Source organism: Myodes glareolus, chromosome 5, assembly GCF_982192425.1.
Source record: "Myodes glareolus chromosome 5, mMyoGla1.1, whole genome shotgun sequence".
Classification (NCBI taxonomy): Eukaryota; Metazoa; Chordata; class Mammalia; order Rodentia; family Cricetidae; genus Myodes; species Myodes glareolus.
Window position 1 is genome coordinate 77,304,649 of NC_142030.1, and position 19,424 is coordinate 77,324,072.

General features: G+C 34.5%; 1 protein-coding gene across 3 annotated transcripts in view; it reads right to left on the reverse strand.

Moving 5' to 3' along the window:
* Brinp3 (BMP/retinoic acid inducible neural specific 3) overlaps positions 1-19,424 on the reverse strand; it is a 391,171-nt gene that overhangs the window by 136,048 nt on the left and 235,699 nt on the right. For all 3 annotated transcript variants that reach the window (XM_085688142.2, XM_048431005.3, XM_087906438.1), the window contains exons 5-6: positions 8,734-8,839; positions 2,395-2,631 (exon numbers count right to left, since the gene is read on the reverse strand). In XM_085688142.2, the coding sequence (XP_085544268.1) occupies positions 2,395-2,631; positions 8,734-8,839 (343 nt within the window). The remainder of the gene's footprint in view (positions 1-2,394; positions 2,632-8,733; positions 8,840-19,424) is intronic.

A 19,424-nucleotide genomic window follows, 5' to 3' on the forward strand; every position in this document is an offset into this window, starting at 1 on the left:
AAATAATCCAGACTTTATTAATTTGCCTATCTAATCATCATTTTTTATATCTGGATTCAACTTAGGAAAATAATATAAAGACTTACTGCCTGCTTTGTATTCTCAATACAATCATAGTTACCTAATTGGACCATAACATTTTTTCAATTACACAACATAATGTTATTACTATAGTCAAAACTACAGTAACTCTCAAATACATTTTTGTCATTAACTGAATCTTTATCGCAACAAACAACTATCACTATGAATTGAATGTCCAGTGTCTGCTTCACCGTCATTTATTATTTTGCTAAAAAAATAAACTTATATGTATTGACTCTCTACAATACTATGTGTGAGTATGTGTTTGTGTGTAATGTCATGCTTGCCTTTGCTTATTTGTTAGTTATGCCTAACACATTTTAACTGAATTATACCATTCACTATTCATTAAATTTTTGTATGGCTTGCTTTAGTATACATTATCATACATGGTATTTAAAATAATGCTTTACTTTGAGGAATATCTTAATTTTGCATAGTGTAATTTTTGCAATTTTAAAATGTATATTTCTAAAGCTGATTTACATAATTATGGACTATGTAATTACTAAGAAATGGCCTGAAAATATTATATACAGGCCTTCCTAAATATTCAAAAATAAGAGAAAATGATTCAACCATTAACATAAAATGGTTTTAAATATGATTACAACAGGTGGTCAATTAAAGTGCATACACATGATAGTTATGTGAATTTGAAGTCTCACAAAACATGCTGGAAATATTTTCCTGACCATTGAAACCCAAGGGCTTCCAGAGATTTGCAGAGAAACCTCAAGACCACCGCATGATAATCTGATGTTTGAAGTTGAAAAAAATTTATTTATTTATTAAAAAAATTCCACCTCCTCCCCTCCTCCCAATACCCTCCCACTCCCGCCACTCCTTCTCCCCCTCTCTCTCCAGTCCTAAGAGTAGTCAGGATTTCCTGCCCTGTGGGAAGTCTGAGATCCACTCCCCTCCCTCCAGGTCTAGGAAGGTGAGCATCCAAAGAGACTAGGCTCCCACAAGACCAGTCCATGCTGTACAATCAAAACCCAGTGCCATTGTCCTTGACTTCTCAGTTAGCCCTCTTTGTCAGCCACGTTCAGAGAGTCCGGTTTGATCACATGCTCTATCAGTCCCAGTCCAGCTGGTCTTGGTGAGCTCCGATTAGATCCATTGTCTCAGTGGGTGGACGCACGCCTCACGGTCCTGACTTCCTTGCTCTTGTTCTCCCTCTTTCTGCTCCTCTTTTGGACCTTGGGAGCTCACTCCAGTGCGCCAATGTGGGTCTCTGTCTCTATCCCCATCCATTTTTATTGTTATTGCACGATAATTTTTTTCTTCTCTTCCTACTCTTTCTCTCTTTCTTTCTACCTTCTCCCATGTGTAAAAAGAGACTTTTTCCACAACATCTGTGCCCTCCACATTCCCAATTTATTCAGGGGATCTTGTCTATTTCTCCTTATTATTTAGATCCATGTGTGTCTCCTAGGGGACTCTTTGTTTTCTAGGTTCTCTGGGGTTGTGGCTTTTTTTCTTTGTTTTATGTCTAAAAGTCTCTTATGAGTGAGTATACATAAGATTTGTCTTTCTTGGTCTGTGTTACATCACTCTTGAGTGATGGCTTTTTCTAAACCTATCCGTTTGCTTGCAAATTTGAAAATGCTTTTATTATTTTTTTTACCACTGAGTAGTACTCCATGGTATAAATGTATCATATTTTCTTTATCCATTCTTCAGTATAAGGAATCTAGTTTGTTTTCAAATTCTGACTATTACAAATAATGTTGCTATGAATATAGCTGACCACATGTCCTTGTGATATGAATTGATTTTCTTTGTGTAAATACTCAAAAGTGATATTTCTAGGTCTTGAAGTAGATTGTTTCCTAATATTCTGAGAAATTGCCATACAGTATTTCCAAAGCAGCTTTGCAAGTTTGCACTCCTACCAGTAATGGAGAGGGTTCCTCTTACCCCACATTCTCTGTAGCATAAGCTTTCATTAGTGTTTTTGATCTTGGCACTTCTGATGGGTGTAAGATGTAATCTCAGAGTTGTTTTAATAAATTCTCTGATATATTTATCAGAAAAATGCAAATCAGGACAATAACATTTTCTTAGTAACTGACTAATGCTTCAACCCAAAAGTAGGTTGCACTCCAACAATAGCACATAAGCAACATACAAAATACGAGTACCATTATAAAACACTAAGTGAGCAATAACAAGATCAATATAAATATCTACTTTAATGATTAAGAAAAACAAAAACCTTTCCAACTAGGAAAAGAAGTATACATTCAACAGGGGAACGAAGTTCTTTAAAATACTGAGATTGTGTTAGTAAAATCTCTATCTTACCTGAATCTTCAAAGTCACTGTTGTAGGTTTTCCATGTTTCGGTTATTCTAAGAAGATTCTCTTCCATGGCTTGAATGTCCATGGAGGGACAGTTGCATTCTGGAAATTTTGGACCACAATGACACCAGCAGTCATTATCCTTGCAGATAAACTCCCCCTCTGAATTACAAGCAATGTAGCTCAATGCTGCCTGCACAAAACGTTCCTGAAGATAGTCGGGAAGGAGAACTTGAAGCCCTTGAAAGACAAATGAAGTGATCAAGTTTGAAACACCACAGTGAAGCAAGCACTTGCTTACAACTCCGAATAGAGAAAGTAAATGCTAGTCTTTTAAAACACAAGTTTACCGCTATTAAAAACTATCATTAGGAAAATCATCTGCTTGTATAATTTCAATACACTAAGACTGCATAAATACAGAATCAAAGAATTTATGGCAATCATTAGTAATTTACACCTTTTATAACAATACTGTGGGCCTTTGATGTAATTAATTAGAACATTTAATTGTGATTTACAGTACTTACACTAAACCTACATATTTGAAGACACAAGCTCTCTGTTTTCTGCCTCTTGATTTCAATTCTTTCATTTCATTTTTATACTAACAGTCTGCACAAATGAATATTATAATAATACCTGTGTTTTACGAGTTTGGCAAGGTTAGTAAGGCAGTTCACAACACAGTACACCAAGAATGCATACCCAATATGATTCTATTGTTTAGGAGCAAGAACAAAACTGCATAGAGGAGCAGATGGGTTGATGTAGTTAATTCACAGTCCATTTCTTTGCTTGTGTAAGTCATCCCTACTGATATATTTCATTATTTTCTTAGATGCCAGCTTGATATTCACTAGTTATTTAGGAAAGTGCTATTTGAAATAGATTTTAAAAGAAATATTTGAAATTTAATATATTTTAATATCATTATTTTAATCATTTTTAAGTTTAATAATTTAATAATTTTTCATTTAATATATTTTGTGAAAAATACAGTTTTATATCCACACATAGCCAAAACTAGGTGGAGTCTGGGGAAACCTGCAGAAGAGAGGGAGAACTGCTTGTAGGATCCAGAAGGATCAAGGACACTAAGAGACTATTTTTTTACAGAATCTAATCAGGGTTTATAGAGTCTCAGAGGCTGAAGTGACAAATATGGACCTTGGATATATTTGAGCTAGGTTCTCTGCATGTAGTTTGTGTGGCTTGGTGTTCATGTGGAACCTTTAACAATGTGGGGAGGGATTGTCCCTGCCTCTTGCATGCTTTTCCTTTTTCCTCCTACTGGCTTGCCTTGTTCAGCTTTGATCTGAAGGTTTTTGGCTAGTTTTATTGTTGTGACAGGTTCAGTTTATATATCTGGGAGGTCAGCTCCTTTCTAAAGAAAAAAAGGAGGACTGGATCTGAATGAGAAGAGATGTGGGGTGACCTGGAAATTGGAGAGAGAGGGGAAACTGCAGTCAGGATGTAATGTATGAGAAAAGAATTGAAAAACTAAAACAAAGCAAAAAACAAAATAAAACAAACAAACAAAAAACAGTGAAATACTCTAACCAAGTCTCTCATGATGGCACATGGTTGTCTTCTGTGGGATAATCCTTCTGTGTGATGAGAATATATGTTACTCTCATTAGTTCATAATAAAACTGATTTGACTTCTAGAAAGGCAAAATAAGGCTAGGAGGGAAAGTTAAATGGAAAATACAGAAAGGAGGAAGGGTGGAGTCAGAGAAACAGAAGCCACCTGTAAGGGAAGCAAGATGCTAGAGAACAGGTGAAGCTACAAGTCATGTGTCAAAATACAGACTAATAGAATTGGGTTAAGAGTTGTAAGAGCTAGCTTCTAATAATCCTGAGCTATAGGTTAAGTATTTTTTTAATTAATATAAGCTTCTGAGTGATTATTTGGGGTCTTGTTGTCAAGACAAAAATAAATGTGACTTTCTCTAATCATGTCCATCTACTACAAAAAAAAAAGAGAAAGTTTCATCTCTGCTTAAATTTGTCACCCCAGAAATTTGCTCCACCCTCTCAGGGGCAGAGGCTGGAAAATGGAAGATAAGAAATTCTAGGTCATCCTAATTTATTTAACAGGATGGAATCCATTCTGAGATTCAATTTGGAAAGAAAGAAAAATGAAGAAAGAAAGCAATGAAGGAAGGAAGGAAGGAAGGAAAGGAGGAAACAAGAAAGAAAGAAAGAAAGAAAGAAAGAAAGAAAGAAAGAAAGAAAGAAAGAAAGAGAAAGGAAAAGAGGGAGAGAGGGCTAAAGACAATGGCTAATAAGTAAAATGGTCAATATAAATGTCCCCACCAGCAAGCCCCCACATATGCACACACATTAAGACATATGTGTACCAATATACATATGAATGAACGTACGTGAGATCATAGACACCATGTGTACATACATATAAAGGAGAAAATCAAGAATGAAGAAAATAGTAAAAGTAAATTATAATATATGGAAAACTGTGTCAACACTAAATAGTTCTTTAGTATTTACTAAATTTGACAATATTTGCATTTCTATTGTAACAGAATCAACCCATTGCTTTGTCCTTGATTTTATCTATGAGCCTGAGTTAATGAAAATCAAGTATTAATATTCAGGGAAAAATAAATTTCACAAATACATTGACAAGTGCATTCATATCCTTGTATCTTTTAAAAATAATATATATTCGTCAGTATGTGTATTCTATATGCTTGATTATTTAGATTAGTTTTTCAATTTCTCAATTTAAATTTAAATAGAAATATTTATTAGTTGGTTTATTTAAAATACCATTGCTTGATACACTAAGAATGTGAAAATGGTTGACATGATACTCTCCTATTATTATCAGTATAATTATTAAAATAAAATTGCTGTAGTTAGGTAATAGAATATAAATTAACAACTACTGTGTATTGATCCTTGTAATTTATGAGACAATGCTAATTGGGTCATTAATTTTATTAGCCGTATCAAAGCAACAAAACAGTTCACTAAAGACAACATTTGACCATTTAAGTGACAGATGAAGAACTTTCAACATCATGGAGTTAATTTTTCATGTCAAATGATGATCATTGACAAAAATCACACGTAAGTCAATGAGAGTTAAAATATTTCACATAGTGTTATTTCAGCACACATGGAATATAGGAAGGCTGATTAAGAAAAATAGTTTGCAGTCTCTATTCATAGGCTTTCTATATGAGAAAGAAGTCGATATAACACAACTGAATTTAAATGATATTTAGCCAATGAGAGTACTCTGGTGCTGTTTTTTTTTTTTGAAGAAGAAGAGTGTATAGAGAAACATGGTATACTTTGTCTCTATAAAACATATCAGACGACAGCAGCTAATACATATTTGCAGAAAACAATATTGTTAACTGCAAGGAGAGAAACGCCCACATTGACACTCCCACCTATCTGCAATGTCTGAAATCCACACCAATTACTATAAAGGCAAGAGATCCACAAGGTTGAGTACAGCCATTTACAACCAATAGCTCCTGAGCTTACTGCCTTCTCAAGGATAAAGAACTCATACATAGTACTGTAAACCTATACAGCTACACCATGTCTGAGAGAAGAATCTATTATCTCTGTATTCCTAAAAAGACAGTATAACTCTATTACATTCTGAATGTCTATCATTATGACCACAGATAAGTGTAGTTTTCGCAAGTCTTCGAAGAAACTTGTTTTTGCAGTAGATGGACATGATTAGAGAAAGTCACAACTGGTCAAAATGAAGAGAAAACTGACCTGAGGTACAATGGTGAATGGCAAGAGCCAGAGGATCAGGAAGTCTGCTGATAGAGTTTCCTGTTTAATTATAGAAATTCTGAACAAATAAAATCTCCACAATAAAGTTTGCCTAAACAAAACCTGAATAGTGTAACACTGGAATGCCAACATGGAAGGAGAAAAACTCAAAAGTCTGCTAGATGAGAAGAGTTAAAATCTGTGGCGATTGAAAGAGAAAGAATCAATCTTCAGCAGAAGCCATCAATTGCTACATGTATAGTTCCAAGCAGTCATCCCTAAACATGTATGTGTATATATATATATATATATATATATATATATATATATATATATATATATATATAAAACATTGCATTAACCCAGCAGGTTGTGTATATAGAGTTATGCACTTATACAAATATATAGAAATAATAATTAGTGAAAAGGTCAGCATGTTTCAAAGGGAGTGCTGGGAAGGAGTGGAGCAGAAGAAATGTAAATATGGTATAGGTAACAACATTTTAAAATATGAATATAAAAATGAGCATTGGGACCTGCCTACAAAAGAGATGAAGAGTTCAAGTGAACATCAAATATATACATATACAAAATATATACATATACAAAAATTTGTCCCTGAACTCAAAATCTTATTCCATGATCCCTGAATATTTAATCCTATTACTGCATATTTATTAATTGTATTCAAGCTTCATTACTAAAACTACTTGTAAATGTAAATTTTATCAAGAAATTTAAAGTGCATTTATTAATATATTATTGATGTCAGAGTCCCCTCTGTGTACTGTGATTGCCATTAATGAACAAAGAAACTGCCCTGCCCTGTTGATAAAGCAGAACTTAGGTAGGCTGGGAGAACTGAATTGAATGCTGAGAAAAAGAGAAGCAGAATCAGGGATGCCATGGAGCCGCGGCCAGAAGAAGACCTGCTGAAACTCTGCTGGTAGGCCATGACCTCGTGGTGATATACAGATTAACAGAAATGGCTTAAATTAATATAAGAGTTAGCCAATAAGAAGCTATAGCTAATGGGCCAAGCAGTATTTTAGCTGATATAGTTTCTGTGTGATTATTTCAGTTCTGGGTAGCCAGGATGAATAAGCGGGCCCTCCTTGCAACATATTATAAGCTTAATTATATTTATATTAATAATACATAATTACATAATACAATGACTTTAGAATGAAAATATTTAAACTAGAAATATTTCCAGTATAGTCTCCTTTAAGAAACTACTCATAAGTAATTTGGGAAAATTAAGTTTATTATAAATATTATGAATGATTTTTTAAAACAATTGTAAACTTACCGAGTTTCTTTTTATGTTTTATTTAGATATTTTTACATAAATTTCATTTCCTAGCCTTAAGTTTCTTTTGATTATTTTTATCTGTTTATTTAGAGTCATTTATTTGATATGTGATGCTTACATATCAAATAACAACACTAATAATCTATTTTATATATGTCATATCTGTATGTGTGCATGCGTGTGTACATAAGTATCAACTGTAAACTGCCCATGTAGGTGCTGGGAACTGCACCTGGGTGTCCTGAAAGTGTAGCAAGTGCTTCTCATTCTGCAGCCCTAATATGTGATACTGCTGACAGAAAAATATTTAAAGTATTTGAAGTAAATTTACTATGACTATGGATAATAATAAGTATTTTTTTTTTACAAATACATGTAAGCCATGATAAGTTTCATTCTGAAGGTTTTGTTGTTGTTGTTCCTTAACAGTGCTTTTTTTTTAAAATTAATTTTGATGCTTTGGTTGTGGTTTTCAAATAAAATTCTACTTTGGATGTAGCTTCTCTTCAATCATAGTAAAAGTGTATAAGATGGCATTCACAGAAAAACTAAGTCTGTACCTGTTTTATTAAAGGACATATCAGAATTCCAATGACAAAAACCAATCCATTTGAATTGAAAGTTCACTCCTGCTTAGAAACATAGTGCAAATCAAAAATACTCTTGCCCTTATACCTATAACCGACACGCACATCTGTATGTACCCATCTACTAAACTACCTATCTAAAAAATTGTGGAAAGACAAAAAATATCATCACACACACACACACACACACACACACACACACACACACACACTACTCTCAATGTAAGATTTAATTATTAGTTGTATTACTTAATTTGTAAAGAAAAATATATTGAAATTTCTTCATTTTTTCTAGACTATTAAGATATTTTACAATTGATGCATTAACTCTGTCAATAACTTTAAATACCTAAGACATTTACACCATGTTTTTCTTTTATAGGAGTTATTATTATTTTTAATCACATATAAATGTGTAAGTCTGCGTACAATTATGTGCAAAAGAGGTCAGGTGCCAAGAAGGACAGAGTTTCAGAGACTCCCGATCAATAGTTACAGAGAGTGATAAGCATGTAGAAACTCAGCTCAAGTTCTCTATAAAAGCACCAAGTGCCTTTGGATCATCTCACCAGTGACAAATGACTTATTTTTCAAAAATACAAAAGGGATGATAACTGTTTAGTATATCATCTAGGCTAATAAATAATTATTAAAATTTTACCTACATACCTTGCAACTGAATTTTATTCTCAGGACTCTGAACCAGAACAGAGCTGACAGAATCTAGGTTGTCATAGTTACTGCAGCCAAGAGGACCCGTCCGGGTTTCTGTCACCTGATAAACAAAACATCAACTTTATTACATAAATCAGACTTCTCCAATGTTCTTTCTGTTGAGTATGCTTGTCTCACACTATAATATAAAGTGTTGGGTGGTAAACATCACTGACAATTCTGAGATGTAAACGAAAGCATCAAGAGGTACTTCAAAGCACAAAGATGGGAAAGAATCATGTCTCCAGCTGATTTTCTTCTTTGGAGTCAGGCATAAATCTAATGCATATAAAGATCATTTATAGAAAAAAATGAAACTAACATATAATCACTCTTTTTTTTTCCAAAGAAATAACAGGGTCACACTCCTCAAAGCTGTTAGAAAAAACATTTGCTTATATAATAATTACTTTTGCTTCCATTTGTAAATCAGTCACTTCCCAAGGCACTCTCTAAAACTGACCATCAGTTTTATTGCATGAAATGCAAATATAGACACTTTTATGAGTGCAGCAACTTCCAAACTGTTTACCTTCCATCTGCCCATTAGGCATGATGTGTCCCTGTTCAGTAATCATCTTGATTTTAAGACTTTACTGTTTGCATGGCCTCTTCCAAACAAGTTTTTGAAAAGTTCTCCTTTCTCTATTTGGCAAATTTCTTTTTTATGCTTAATATCAACCTCATGCCGACAGTCAGACTAAGAAGCCCTTGGTGAACCCCCATGAACTCTCTTTGTTACTTACTCTCTCTGGATGTATGCATTGCAGCATAATTATTCTTTATTTAATACCTAAGATCCACTTTTGTATGAGTACATTCCTGAATGGAGACAAAAGAGGAGGGGATTTGGGTGTGGGAGGTGGAGTGGGGGAGATGAAGTGAGAGGGGTGATGGTGTGGGAGGCTGAAGCCAGGGTATACAATAAATAGACAAATAAAAGACATAACTGAAAATACAATTCAAATTCTTTAAAATTTAAAAATAAAGTTTCTTTGCTCTCAAACCATAGTTTAGATTAGAATTGTGGAATTTCATATTGTGGACACACATTAATAAAAATCTACTGCTATGTGTATAACTTTATCATTTCTTTAACAAAATAAGTTCATTGTTAATACTAATTTCTAATACTGTCTATTATAAATTATATTGACTGTTGATCTCTGCCTCTGCTTCCATCAGTTACTGAATGTAGATTCTAATGACATCAGTTAGGGTAGGCACCCATCTCATTAGAGAAGGCTAGTTCAGGCACCCTCTCCATATAGCAGAGGTCATACTTGTGGATTTCTGGGAATTTCACTAGCAGCAGGTTTCTCCCTAACCTCAAAATGACTCCCTCTGTCAAGACATATCTTTAATTGCTTTTCTTTTCTGTCCCTCCCCCCAACTCAACAATGCTGGTTCCCTCATATTCTCAGCACCCATCCCTTCCCCTCTAATACTCCCTATCCCCAGTTTGCCCAGGAAATCTCTATTTCTCTTCCCAGGGAGTTCCGTGAGTCCCTCTTAGTGTCCTCCTAGTCAGGTAGATTCTCTGGGGCCGTACGCTGTTACTTTCGCTTTAAATCTAGCATCCACTTATGAGTGAGTACATACCGTGTGTGTCTTTAGGGGTTGAGATTACCTCACTCAGGATGTTCTTACCTAGTTTCATCCAATTTCCTAGGGAGGGCTCCTAGAGGCCAGTCAATGAGAGGGAGTGTGGTTATGTGAACAAGGGGTTTCAAGGTCGTGATGGAGAAACTCACAGAGACAGTTGCTTGAGTTCATGGCAGCTCACCAACGCTAGACCAACAGTTGTTGAGTTTGGATGGGATTGAAAGAGGCCCTCTGAGCGGTGAGTAAAAGCTGTATGGTTTGGGTAGGTTTGTGGGACCCCTGACAGTGGGAACAGGATCTATCCCTGGTTTATGAGCTGACTTTTTGGGACCCATTCCTTATGGTGGGATGCCTTTTTCAGCCTTGATGCAGGGCAGATAGTGAAATTACTGAGAGTGAGGACGAATCACAATATATACAAAAAACTCACATTTAGAGTTAATTAACAGAGAAGGGAGGAGTAAGAAGGGAGTACTCAGTTTTGTCTGAAACTTGGTACAGGAAGAGAGTGTGGAGCAGGCAAGTCCAGCTTTTAAAGGCCATCTAGCACATGTACACAGGGGATTACTTAGAAGTTGCAGTCATAGATCACATGACCAGCCTGCACTTAGATCAAATAGGACTTGAGTACCCTTGGTGGTAAGTTGCTGAAATGCTTGATGGTGCGTGTGTGGCCATGGGCCATGGATCTCAGAAGTGTCAGCACCTGGAGTGACTAAGCATTCTGCCATAATACTGGCAACTTTGGTTGGTGGAACGGATAACAGAGGGGATTGGTCCTCACTCAACTTGATGCACCAGGCTTTGTTGACGCTCCAGGGGAGGCCTTACACTTTCTTAGGAGTGTATGGGGGGTGAGTTTTATTATGGTAGGTATATAAAATGAATAGAAAGTTCAAAAAAATAAAAAAGAAACAATTTTAAATTATATTATACTGATGGACAAATTTTATATGTCTTCTTGAGTTTAGAATTAGGATTAGTGCTTATGCATATTTTAATTTTAATATAATAGTAAAATGGATATGAATAAAATTTAAACTTCAAATTATTAAACAAATGTTTCCACATAATCCCTTGCCCTACCAAAGACAGATTATGTAACATGATCATCTGAATTTTTTGATCATCAGTTGAAATATGGAAGTCTAATGTGGATTTCTATTGTAAGGAATTATTATTCTTATTATTTTTAATAAGGATAATTAAATTATTATTATTATAAGAAATATATTATTCTTGAATTGGAATGTTGGAGTAGCAGGACATCAACTTGCCTTGTGCTCAATGGCCTAGGGAGGGTAAGTTATGAGGCTGTGCAACATGTAGCGTGGTAGATGGAGCTGAACTAGCTGTGAGAAGTAAAGCTGAACCTGCTCAGAATTTTCCCTTCGGAGAACTTGCTGTGTGACTATGATAAGTGTTTCTTTGATTCAGTCCCTGACTGTTTATGTGGATTTCGCTCACATTATTATATTATTTCAGTTGAAGCTACCAAAACCAGAGAAAACTTCCAAAAAAATATCATATAGGTAGTTCCTGATTTTTCCTTTCAACTCTTTCTCTGCTGTTTTAATTTCTAGAGTTTTAGATTTTTAGAGTTATGCTCTATTTCTAAATCAAAGAAATATTGTAATTGCAGGGAAAATAATACAGACTTGTGTTTGTTTAGATTAATTGAAATGTGTGCAATTAATTAACTGGAAATGAGCTGTCATTGCTATTAAAACAATGCAGTATAATATTATTAACTAATTAATAATACATATGTAGTTTAAGAAAATACCTTATCTGAACCGACAGCACTTTCCCAAATAGTTATACACTATCTAATATAAAACCCAACACAAGTCTTGAGAAATCCCTTTCTATGTTGTTTAGTGTTTTTCAAGAGATTCACCAAAATAATGAAAGTTTTGACCATTGCCCTTCATTCCCACCTAGAACTTGGAGTGGAATCCCTATGGCTTAAGGCATTATGACTTTGAACTTACAATCTTCAGAACTTAAGCTCGATCTGACCTGAGAGTGTCCTTCTTGACAAATAGTATTTATGATAGCAGGGGGATCTACGCAAGCTTCCAAGGAAGGGAATCAGTGAAAATTCTTTCCAAGCCTTGATTGTTATGAACTAAATCTTGGATACATTATAGCATGATATACCAAAGGACACAGTACTGACATGCCTACATTGGAAGGAACTGAAAGCAGTCTAATTATACTTAACCTCAAGAATTTTTCTTTCTGGTGAAAACTGTATGGGCCTAGTTAATGAGGTCAAGGAAGTTGGAAAGGAACTTACACTCCCAGTTTTCCAAACAGGGATAATTCCTAGCTACATTCTAAATATTTGTCCTTATAGTCACAGATAATGTAGGTTTCATACTTCAGTCTCTTTGCAACAAATAGAAACCAATACATAAAACATAGTCAATAAAAATTCAAAGATCAAGAAAACAAGTAGTGTCAAGTCTCAGCACATACATCTGTTGTGACACTCCTTATCCTACATCTCAGATATCATAAAGTAAGGGGAGATGAAAATGTTTTAAAAATAAGATGAACAAGATATTTGTTGTGAGATTGTCTCCTAGAAATGTCAGAGAAACTATACTCATGAAGTCTCATTAATATGATAGTCAAAAAAACTGAACAAAAGATGGCATATATATATTTCCCCAAGAAAAATACTCCAGATTATAGAATATCAAGTGACTAACCCTGAGAACATATAAATAACACTAACATTTTATAGACTGAGCAGGTTGTGGTTATATATTTGGGAATGTACACATGTGCATGAATACATATCCACAAACATGGCTTCTAAAGATGAAACATAATGCTCTTTTGTATAGTATTGTTTTAGTGTTAATATAGTTACATATAAATGAATACAATATGTTTACTGTGGCTGTTTGGATGTAATTGGCCCCCATAAGTTCATAAGGAGTGGAGATATTAGGTAGTGTCACTTTGATGAAGTAGGTATGACTTTGTTGGATGAAGTGTGTCACTGTGGGGGTGGGTTTGTGGTCTCATAAATGCTCAAGCCACACCCAGTGTCTAATTTCACCTTCTGTTGCCTGTGGATCAAGATGTAGAATTCTCAGCTCTTACTCCACCACCAAGTATTCCTGTATTCTACAGTGTTTTGGAATAGTGATAATGGACTAAACCTCTGAAACTATATTAATAACTCTAGCTTGTGCTTATCTTGGAACCGGTACATATATGATAACATAAGAATGACCAGTTGTACAGAAATATTGAATGTTGGTTAAACAAAACACCTTTGTTAAATATCACAAGGCAGAAAAGAATAACACCCAGAAAAACAAAAGCAACAAGTTTGCATTTCTGCAGCAGCTAATGATACAACTGAGGAGTTTCCATAAATAAGATCAAATAAAAACCCATTTACATATATTGAGTGTAAATTAATGGTATTTTGAAAATAATATATAAATGTATAATCAGAATTTTTATTTAATTATGCATTGATTTTAAAATATTACACTTTGTATCATCACTGAATTTTGAGATTATTATCTGAGTATCATTTCAAATTATTCATGCATTCTTACTTGTTTGCATAGTGAACAGTGAATATAGGGTCCTGGGTACTACCATCAAGTTCTGTTCCATTCCCCAACACCATGTCCCTACATATAGTCTTTATCCAGTAAGATCTTTTGTGTTTGGATATTTAAATATAATATAAACTACTTGGACATCATTTTGACAAAACTGACTATTGCTTCTAAGAAATTTAATGTAATGTATGATCAAATCAATTACTTACTTCAACTCAGCTATGTTACACTATTTTTAAATATTCTTCTTACAAAACTGTTAATGTTTTTAAGAATGTTACACAATTGTCAAAGGGAAGAATTTCTTATCTCTTTCAAGTTGTGAAAAAAAACACCACAAAAATGTGTCTCTTTCCCCTGACAGTGTCTTGTCATCAATGTACTATTTTTTGGTTACATGACTATAAGACATAGAGAGTAGCAATATTATTATTTGTTCAACCTGCCATTTTCAATAAAAACAGTAATAAATGTCTGTGTTGGAAATACAAGCCACGAGATAAATGACTAGCCCAGAGGAACAGCTGCTAATATTTTCCCCATTTTTGCTTGTTTACCGTCAGAGTTTTATTACACATGAAAATAGTTGAAACTAGAAGAAATTGCTGTTCATAACCATTGCTTGCTCATAGCGTCAATACATTCACACACATCTATCATTCTCAGATCTTTGATTTTCTTATCACTTTATTTGTATTTACTCTTTGAAACTTTCACCCATGTATACAATGTGTTCTGACAATATCAAACCCCCACTCCTTACAAGCCCTCCTAGGAACCTTCTAGCACATCTCCTTCAAAATTCACGTCCTACTATTTGTTTGTTAGTTTTTCTTTGTGTTTTTCAAATCCTGATTCTGCTTAGTGCTACCTAGATGCAAATAGGTGTGGGGCCATTCAGTGGGGGTCACCCTACCTAAATTCTTCACGTAGATCTAGTGAACTGAACAAGATCATAGACCTGAAATTTACAGGATAACTCATCCAGAACATTTTTCATTGAAAAGACATAATTGTATTTCATGGTTAAATTTGGTTGTACCAAATAACTGTTAAGGAATTATATATAACTCTGTTTATATAAATTTAACACTGAAAAATTGGTTAGAATAAAGTAACTCATTTGCAAGAGTTATGCTTAAGTCAAGAAATTAAAGAAGTCATGAATCTGAAAGATAACCAGGGGTACCCTGGAGGATTTCGGTGGAGAGTGAGAGTTAAAAATGATGTAAATACAGTCCTCATTCATAAAATTCTCAAAAAATAAATTAGACAATACATAAAATTGTTCATTTTTTATCAATGAGTTAAAAACAGAACCATAAAGAGATACTAGTATGTACTTTATAAATGGTTAAAAAGGAGAGAGTTTAATGTAATAGCATTGATAATACTGCAAACTAATTGCTTTACTAATATCTTCACTAAAAATGTCTTTAAAAGTAGGGAAAGACAAGCCTAGGTGTCCAGTGTGAAGCAAGTGAATGTGACAAAAGGATTGCAATGACATTGAAGACAAGAGCATTCTCAGCATGCCGAGCCTGCTCACAGTGTCACATAGGAAAAAGTCACAATCGTTATTAGTTATTAGAAATGTGGAAGTAAACTGAAAGCCTGAATACCACAGCAGAATTTTAAAGACAATGACATAGAAGAAATAGGACCGAGTCTTACAAATGTAATGTTCCAAGAGTCTATTATGATTATGTGAAATCAAAATTAGGTAAATTAAAAAAAATTGAAAAATAAGAAAATACCATGCTCCATTATTATCCACCAAAAGAGTCAGGCAAAAGTAATTTAGTGTCAGAGACCAGGATAACACTTTGAGTGTGGGGGAGTGGCAGCAAAGAGGTATGGAGACTTGCTAACTTTTGAAACTTCCAAATTTTGATTTAAACAACAGTTCCTGAAATGGTGGTAATTTGAACCCTATATTCTGTAGTTGTGTTCTGTAATAACAACAGGCTTAACAGATTAATATCATCATTATTAATAAAATTAGTTAATACTTTTTCTTAATTCATTATATCAGGGCAGGTACCAAGTCATATACATCTGCTGCCACAGTTAAGGATTTCTTTGTGCCTATTTATCCATTTGTCTATCAATAGTCTATGTACCAAGACTAGAGACATGGACCAGCGGTGAAGAACATTTACTGTTGTTCCAGAAATAGATTCAATTCTCAGGACGCACATGACAGAGCAACATCATTTGCAGCCCCAGCTACAGGAATCCAGGCCTGCTTCTGATCTCAGAGGGTACCAGGCATACATGTTATGTATATACATGCAGGCCAAAGACCCATATACATAAAATGAATAATTCTCATTAATTCGTCCATCAATGAATAGGTAATGAAATAGGTAAGTAATCCAAGGGCTGAAGAGATGGCTGAGCAGTTTAGCATTGTTACTGCTTTTGCAGAGGAACTGTGTTCAGTTCACATCACTCACATGTTGGAAGAAAACCAAATGGGAACACAGCAATGCTGGAACACAACCAAAAGTAACTCTAGCTCTGTGATCACCTCTTCTCTTCAAGACTCTCTTTCTTCCATGCAAGTGGTACACATGAACTTTTGCAACTTCATAACAATAAATAAAATAATAAAAATAAATAAAATATAATAATAACAAAATTAAAAATAAAAATTTAGTAAAACTAAGACCAACTAATAATAGCTCATCTGAAAATATACCCTAACACATTTTAAAGCTAGAAATATCACTATTACAAATCTACCAACATAAGTGCTAAAAAGCATTTACCTAAGGTAATTGAATTACTCAGATTTATTTCCAGATATGTATGTGAGCACATGTATATACATGTATTCATGATTTCTATACATTTGTCTCTACTTAAAAAAAATCAACCTTCTAATAAGCCCACCGATAAAGAGTATAATGAAGCATGAAATGTGAGAAAAATGTTAATTATATTTTAATCTGAATAATAACACCTTAGCAGAATTAGTATGAATATGTTTGAAATTACTTGAATAATTAAAAAAAATCCCCTCGTCATATAATAATCAAACAAAAAACATTCAGATTAAAGAAAGAATATTAAGAGCTGCAAAGAAAAAAAGTCAAGTAACTTATAAAGGTAAACCTATCAGACTCACACTAGACTTCTCTATGAAAACCATGAAAGACAGAAGGTCTTGGATAGAGGTACCGCAGAAACTAAGAGACCATGGATGCAAGCCCAGACTGCTATACCCAGCCAAGCTATTGTTCACTATCAATGGAGATAACAAAATATTCCAGGATAAAAACAAATTAAAACAATACGTAGCCACAAATCCAGCCTTACAGAAAGTAATAGAAGGAAAATCACAACCCAAGGAATCCAACAGTGCCAACATTGCCTACAATAACTCAGACATCTAGCGACCCTTCACAACTCAAAGGGAAACACACAAACTTGACTACACACACACACAAAAAAAAATAACCGTAGTCAACAACCACTGGTTATTAATATCACTTAATATCAATGGACTCAATTCACCTATAAAAAGGCACAGACTAAGAGATTGAATATGAAAACAGGATCCAACATTCTGCTGTTTACAAGAAACACACCTCAACCACAAAGACAGACATATACTAAGAGTAAAGGGTTGGGAAAAGATTTTCCAAGCAAACGGACCTAAGAAACAAGCGGGTGTGGCCATTCTAATTTCTAACAAAATTAACTTCAAACTAAAATCAGTCAGAAGAGATGGAGATGGACATTTTATACTCACAACAGGAACAATTCATCAGGAGGAAGTCTCAATCCTAAATATCTATGCCCCTAATATAAAGGCACCCACTTATGTAAAAGAAACACTTCTAGAACTCAAGACAGTCATAACAACACACACACTAAGAGTAGAAGACTTCTACACACCTCTCTCACCAATGGACAGGTCAATCAGACAGAAACCTAACAGAGAAATAAGAAAATTATTGGAGGTATTGAATCAAATGTACTTAACAGACATCTATAGAACATTCCACCCAAATAGGAAAGAATATACCTTCTTCTCTGCAGCTCATGGAACATTCTCGAAAATTGGCCACATACTTGGTAACAAAGCAAACTTCCATAGATACAAAAAAATATTAGTAACCACCTGTGTCTTGTCAGATCACCATGGATTAAAGTTAGAGTTCAACAACAATGCTAGTCCCAGGAAGCCTACAAACTCATGGAAACTGAACATTCAGCTACTGAATCACTACTGAGTCAAGGAAGAAATAAAGAAATTAAAGTCTTCCTTGAATTTAATGAAAATAAAGATGGAACATACTCAAACCTATGGGACACAATGAAAGCAGTGCTAAGAGGAAAGTTCATAGCACTAAGTGTCCAATTAAAGAAATCGGGGAAAGCATACATTGGAGACTTAACAGCACACGTGAAAGCTTTAGAAAAAAAACTGACAAAATTTAACACCCCTTCATGATAAAGGTGTTGGAGAGATTGGGGATACAAGGATCATACCTAAATATAACAAAAGCTATTTACAGCAAGCCGACAGCTAACATCAAATTGAATGGAGAGAAACTCAAAGCCATTCCACTAAAATCAGGAACACGACAAGGATGTCCACTCTCTCCAAACCTCTTCAATATAGTGCTTGAAGTTCTATCAATACCAATAAGACAAAATAAGGGGATCAAGGGGATTCGAATTGGAAAGGAAGAAGTTAAACATTTGTTATTTGCAGATGATATGATAGTGTACATAAGCGACCCCCAAAACTCTACCAAATAACTCCTATAGCTGATAAACACCTTTAGTAATGTGGCAAGATACAAGATCAACTCCAAAAAATCGGTTGCCCTCCTATACACAAAGGATAAAGAAGCAGGGAGGGAAATCAGAGAAGCATCACCTTTCAGGACAGCCACAAATATCATAAAATATCTTGGAGTAACTCTAACCAAGGAAGTGAAAGGCCTATTTTACAAGAACGTTAAGTCTTTGAAGAAAGAAATTGAGGAGGATACCAGATTGAAGGATCTCCCTTGATCTTGGATTGGGAGGATCAACGTATTAAAAATGGCAATTCTACCTAGAGCAATCTATAAATTCAATGCAATCCCCATCAAAATCCCATAAAAATTCTTCACAGACATTGAGAGAACAATAATCAACTTTATATGGAAAAACAAAAAACCCAGGATAGTCGAAACAATCTTATACAATAAAGGAACTTCTGGAGGCGTTATCATCCCTGACTTCAAACACTATTACAGAGCTACAGTATTGAATACAGCTTGGTATTGGCATAAGAACAGAGTAGTCGAAATATTGAATCGAATAGAGGACCCAGACATTTTCCCACAAACCTATGAACACCTGATTTTCAACAAGGGAGCTAAAAATGTACAATGGAAGAAGGATAGCATCTTTAACATATGGTGCTGGCATAACTGAATG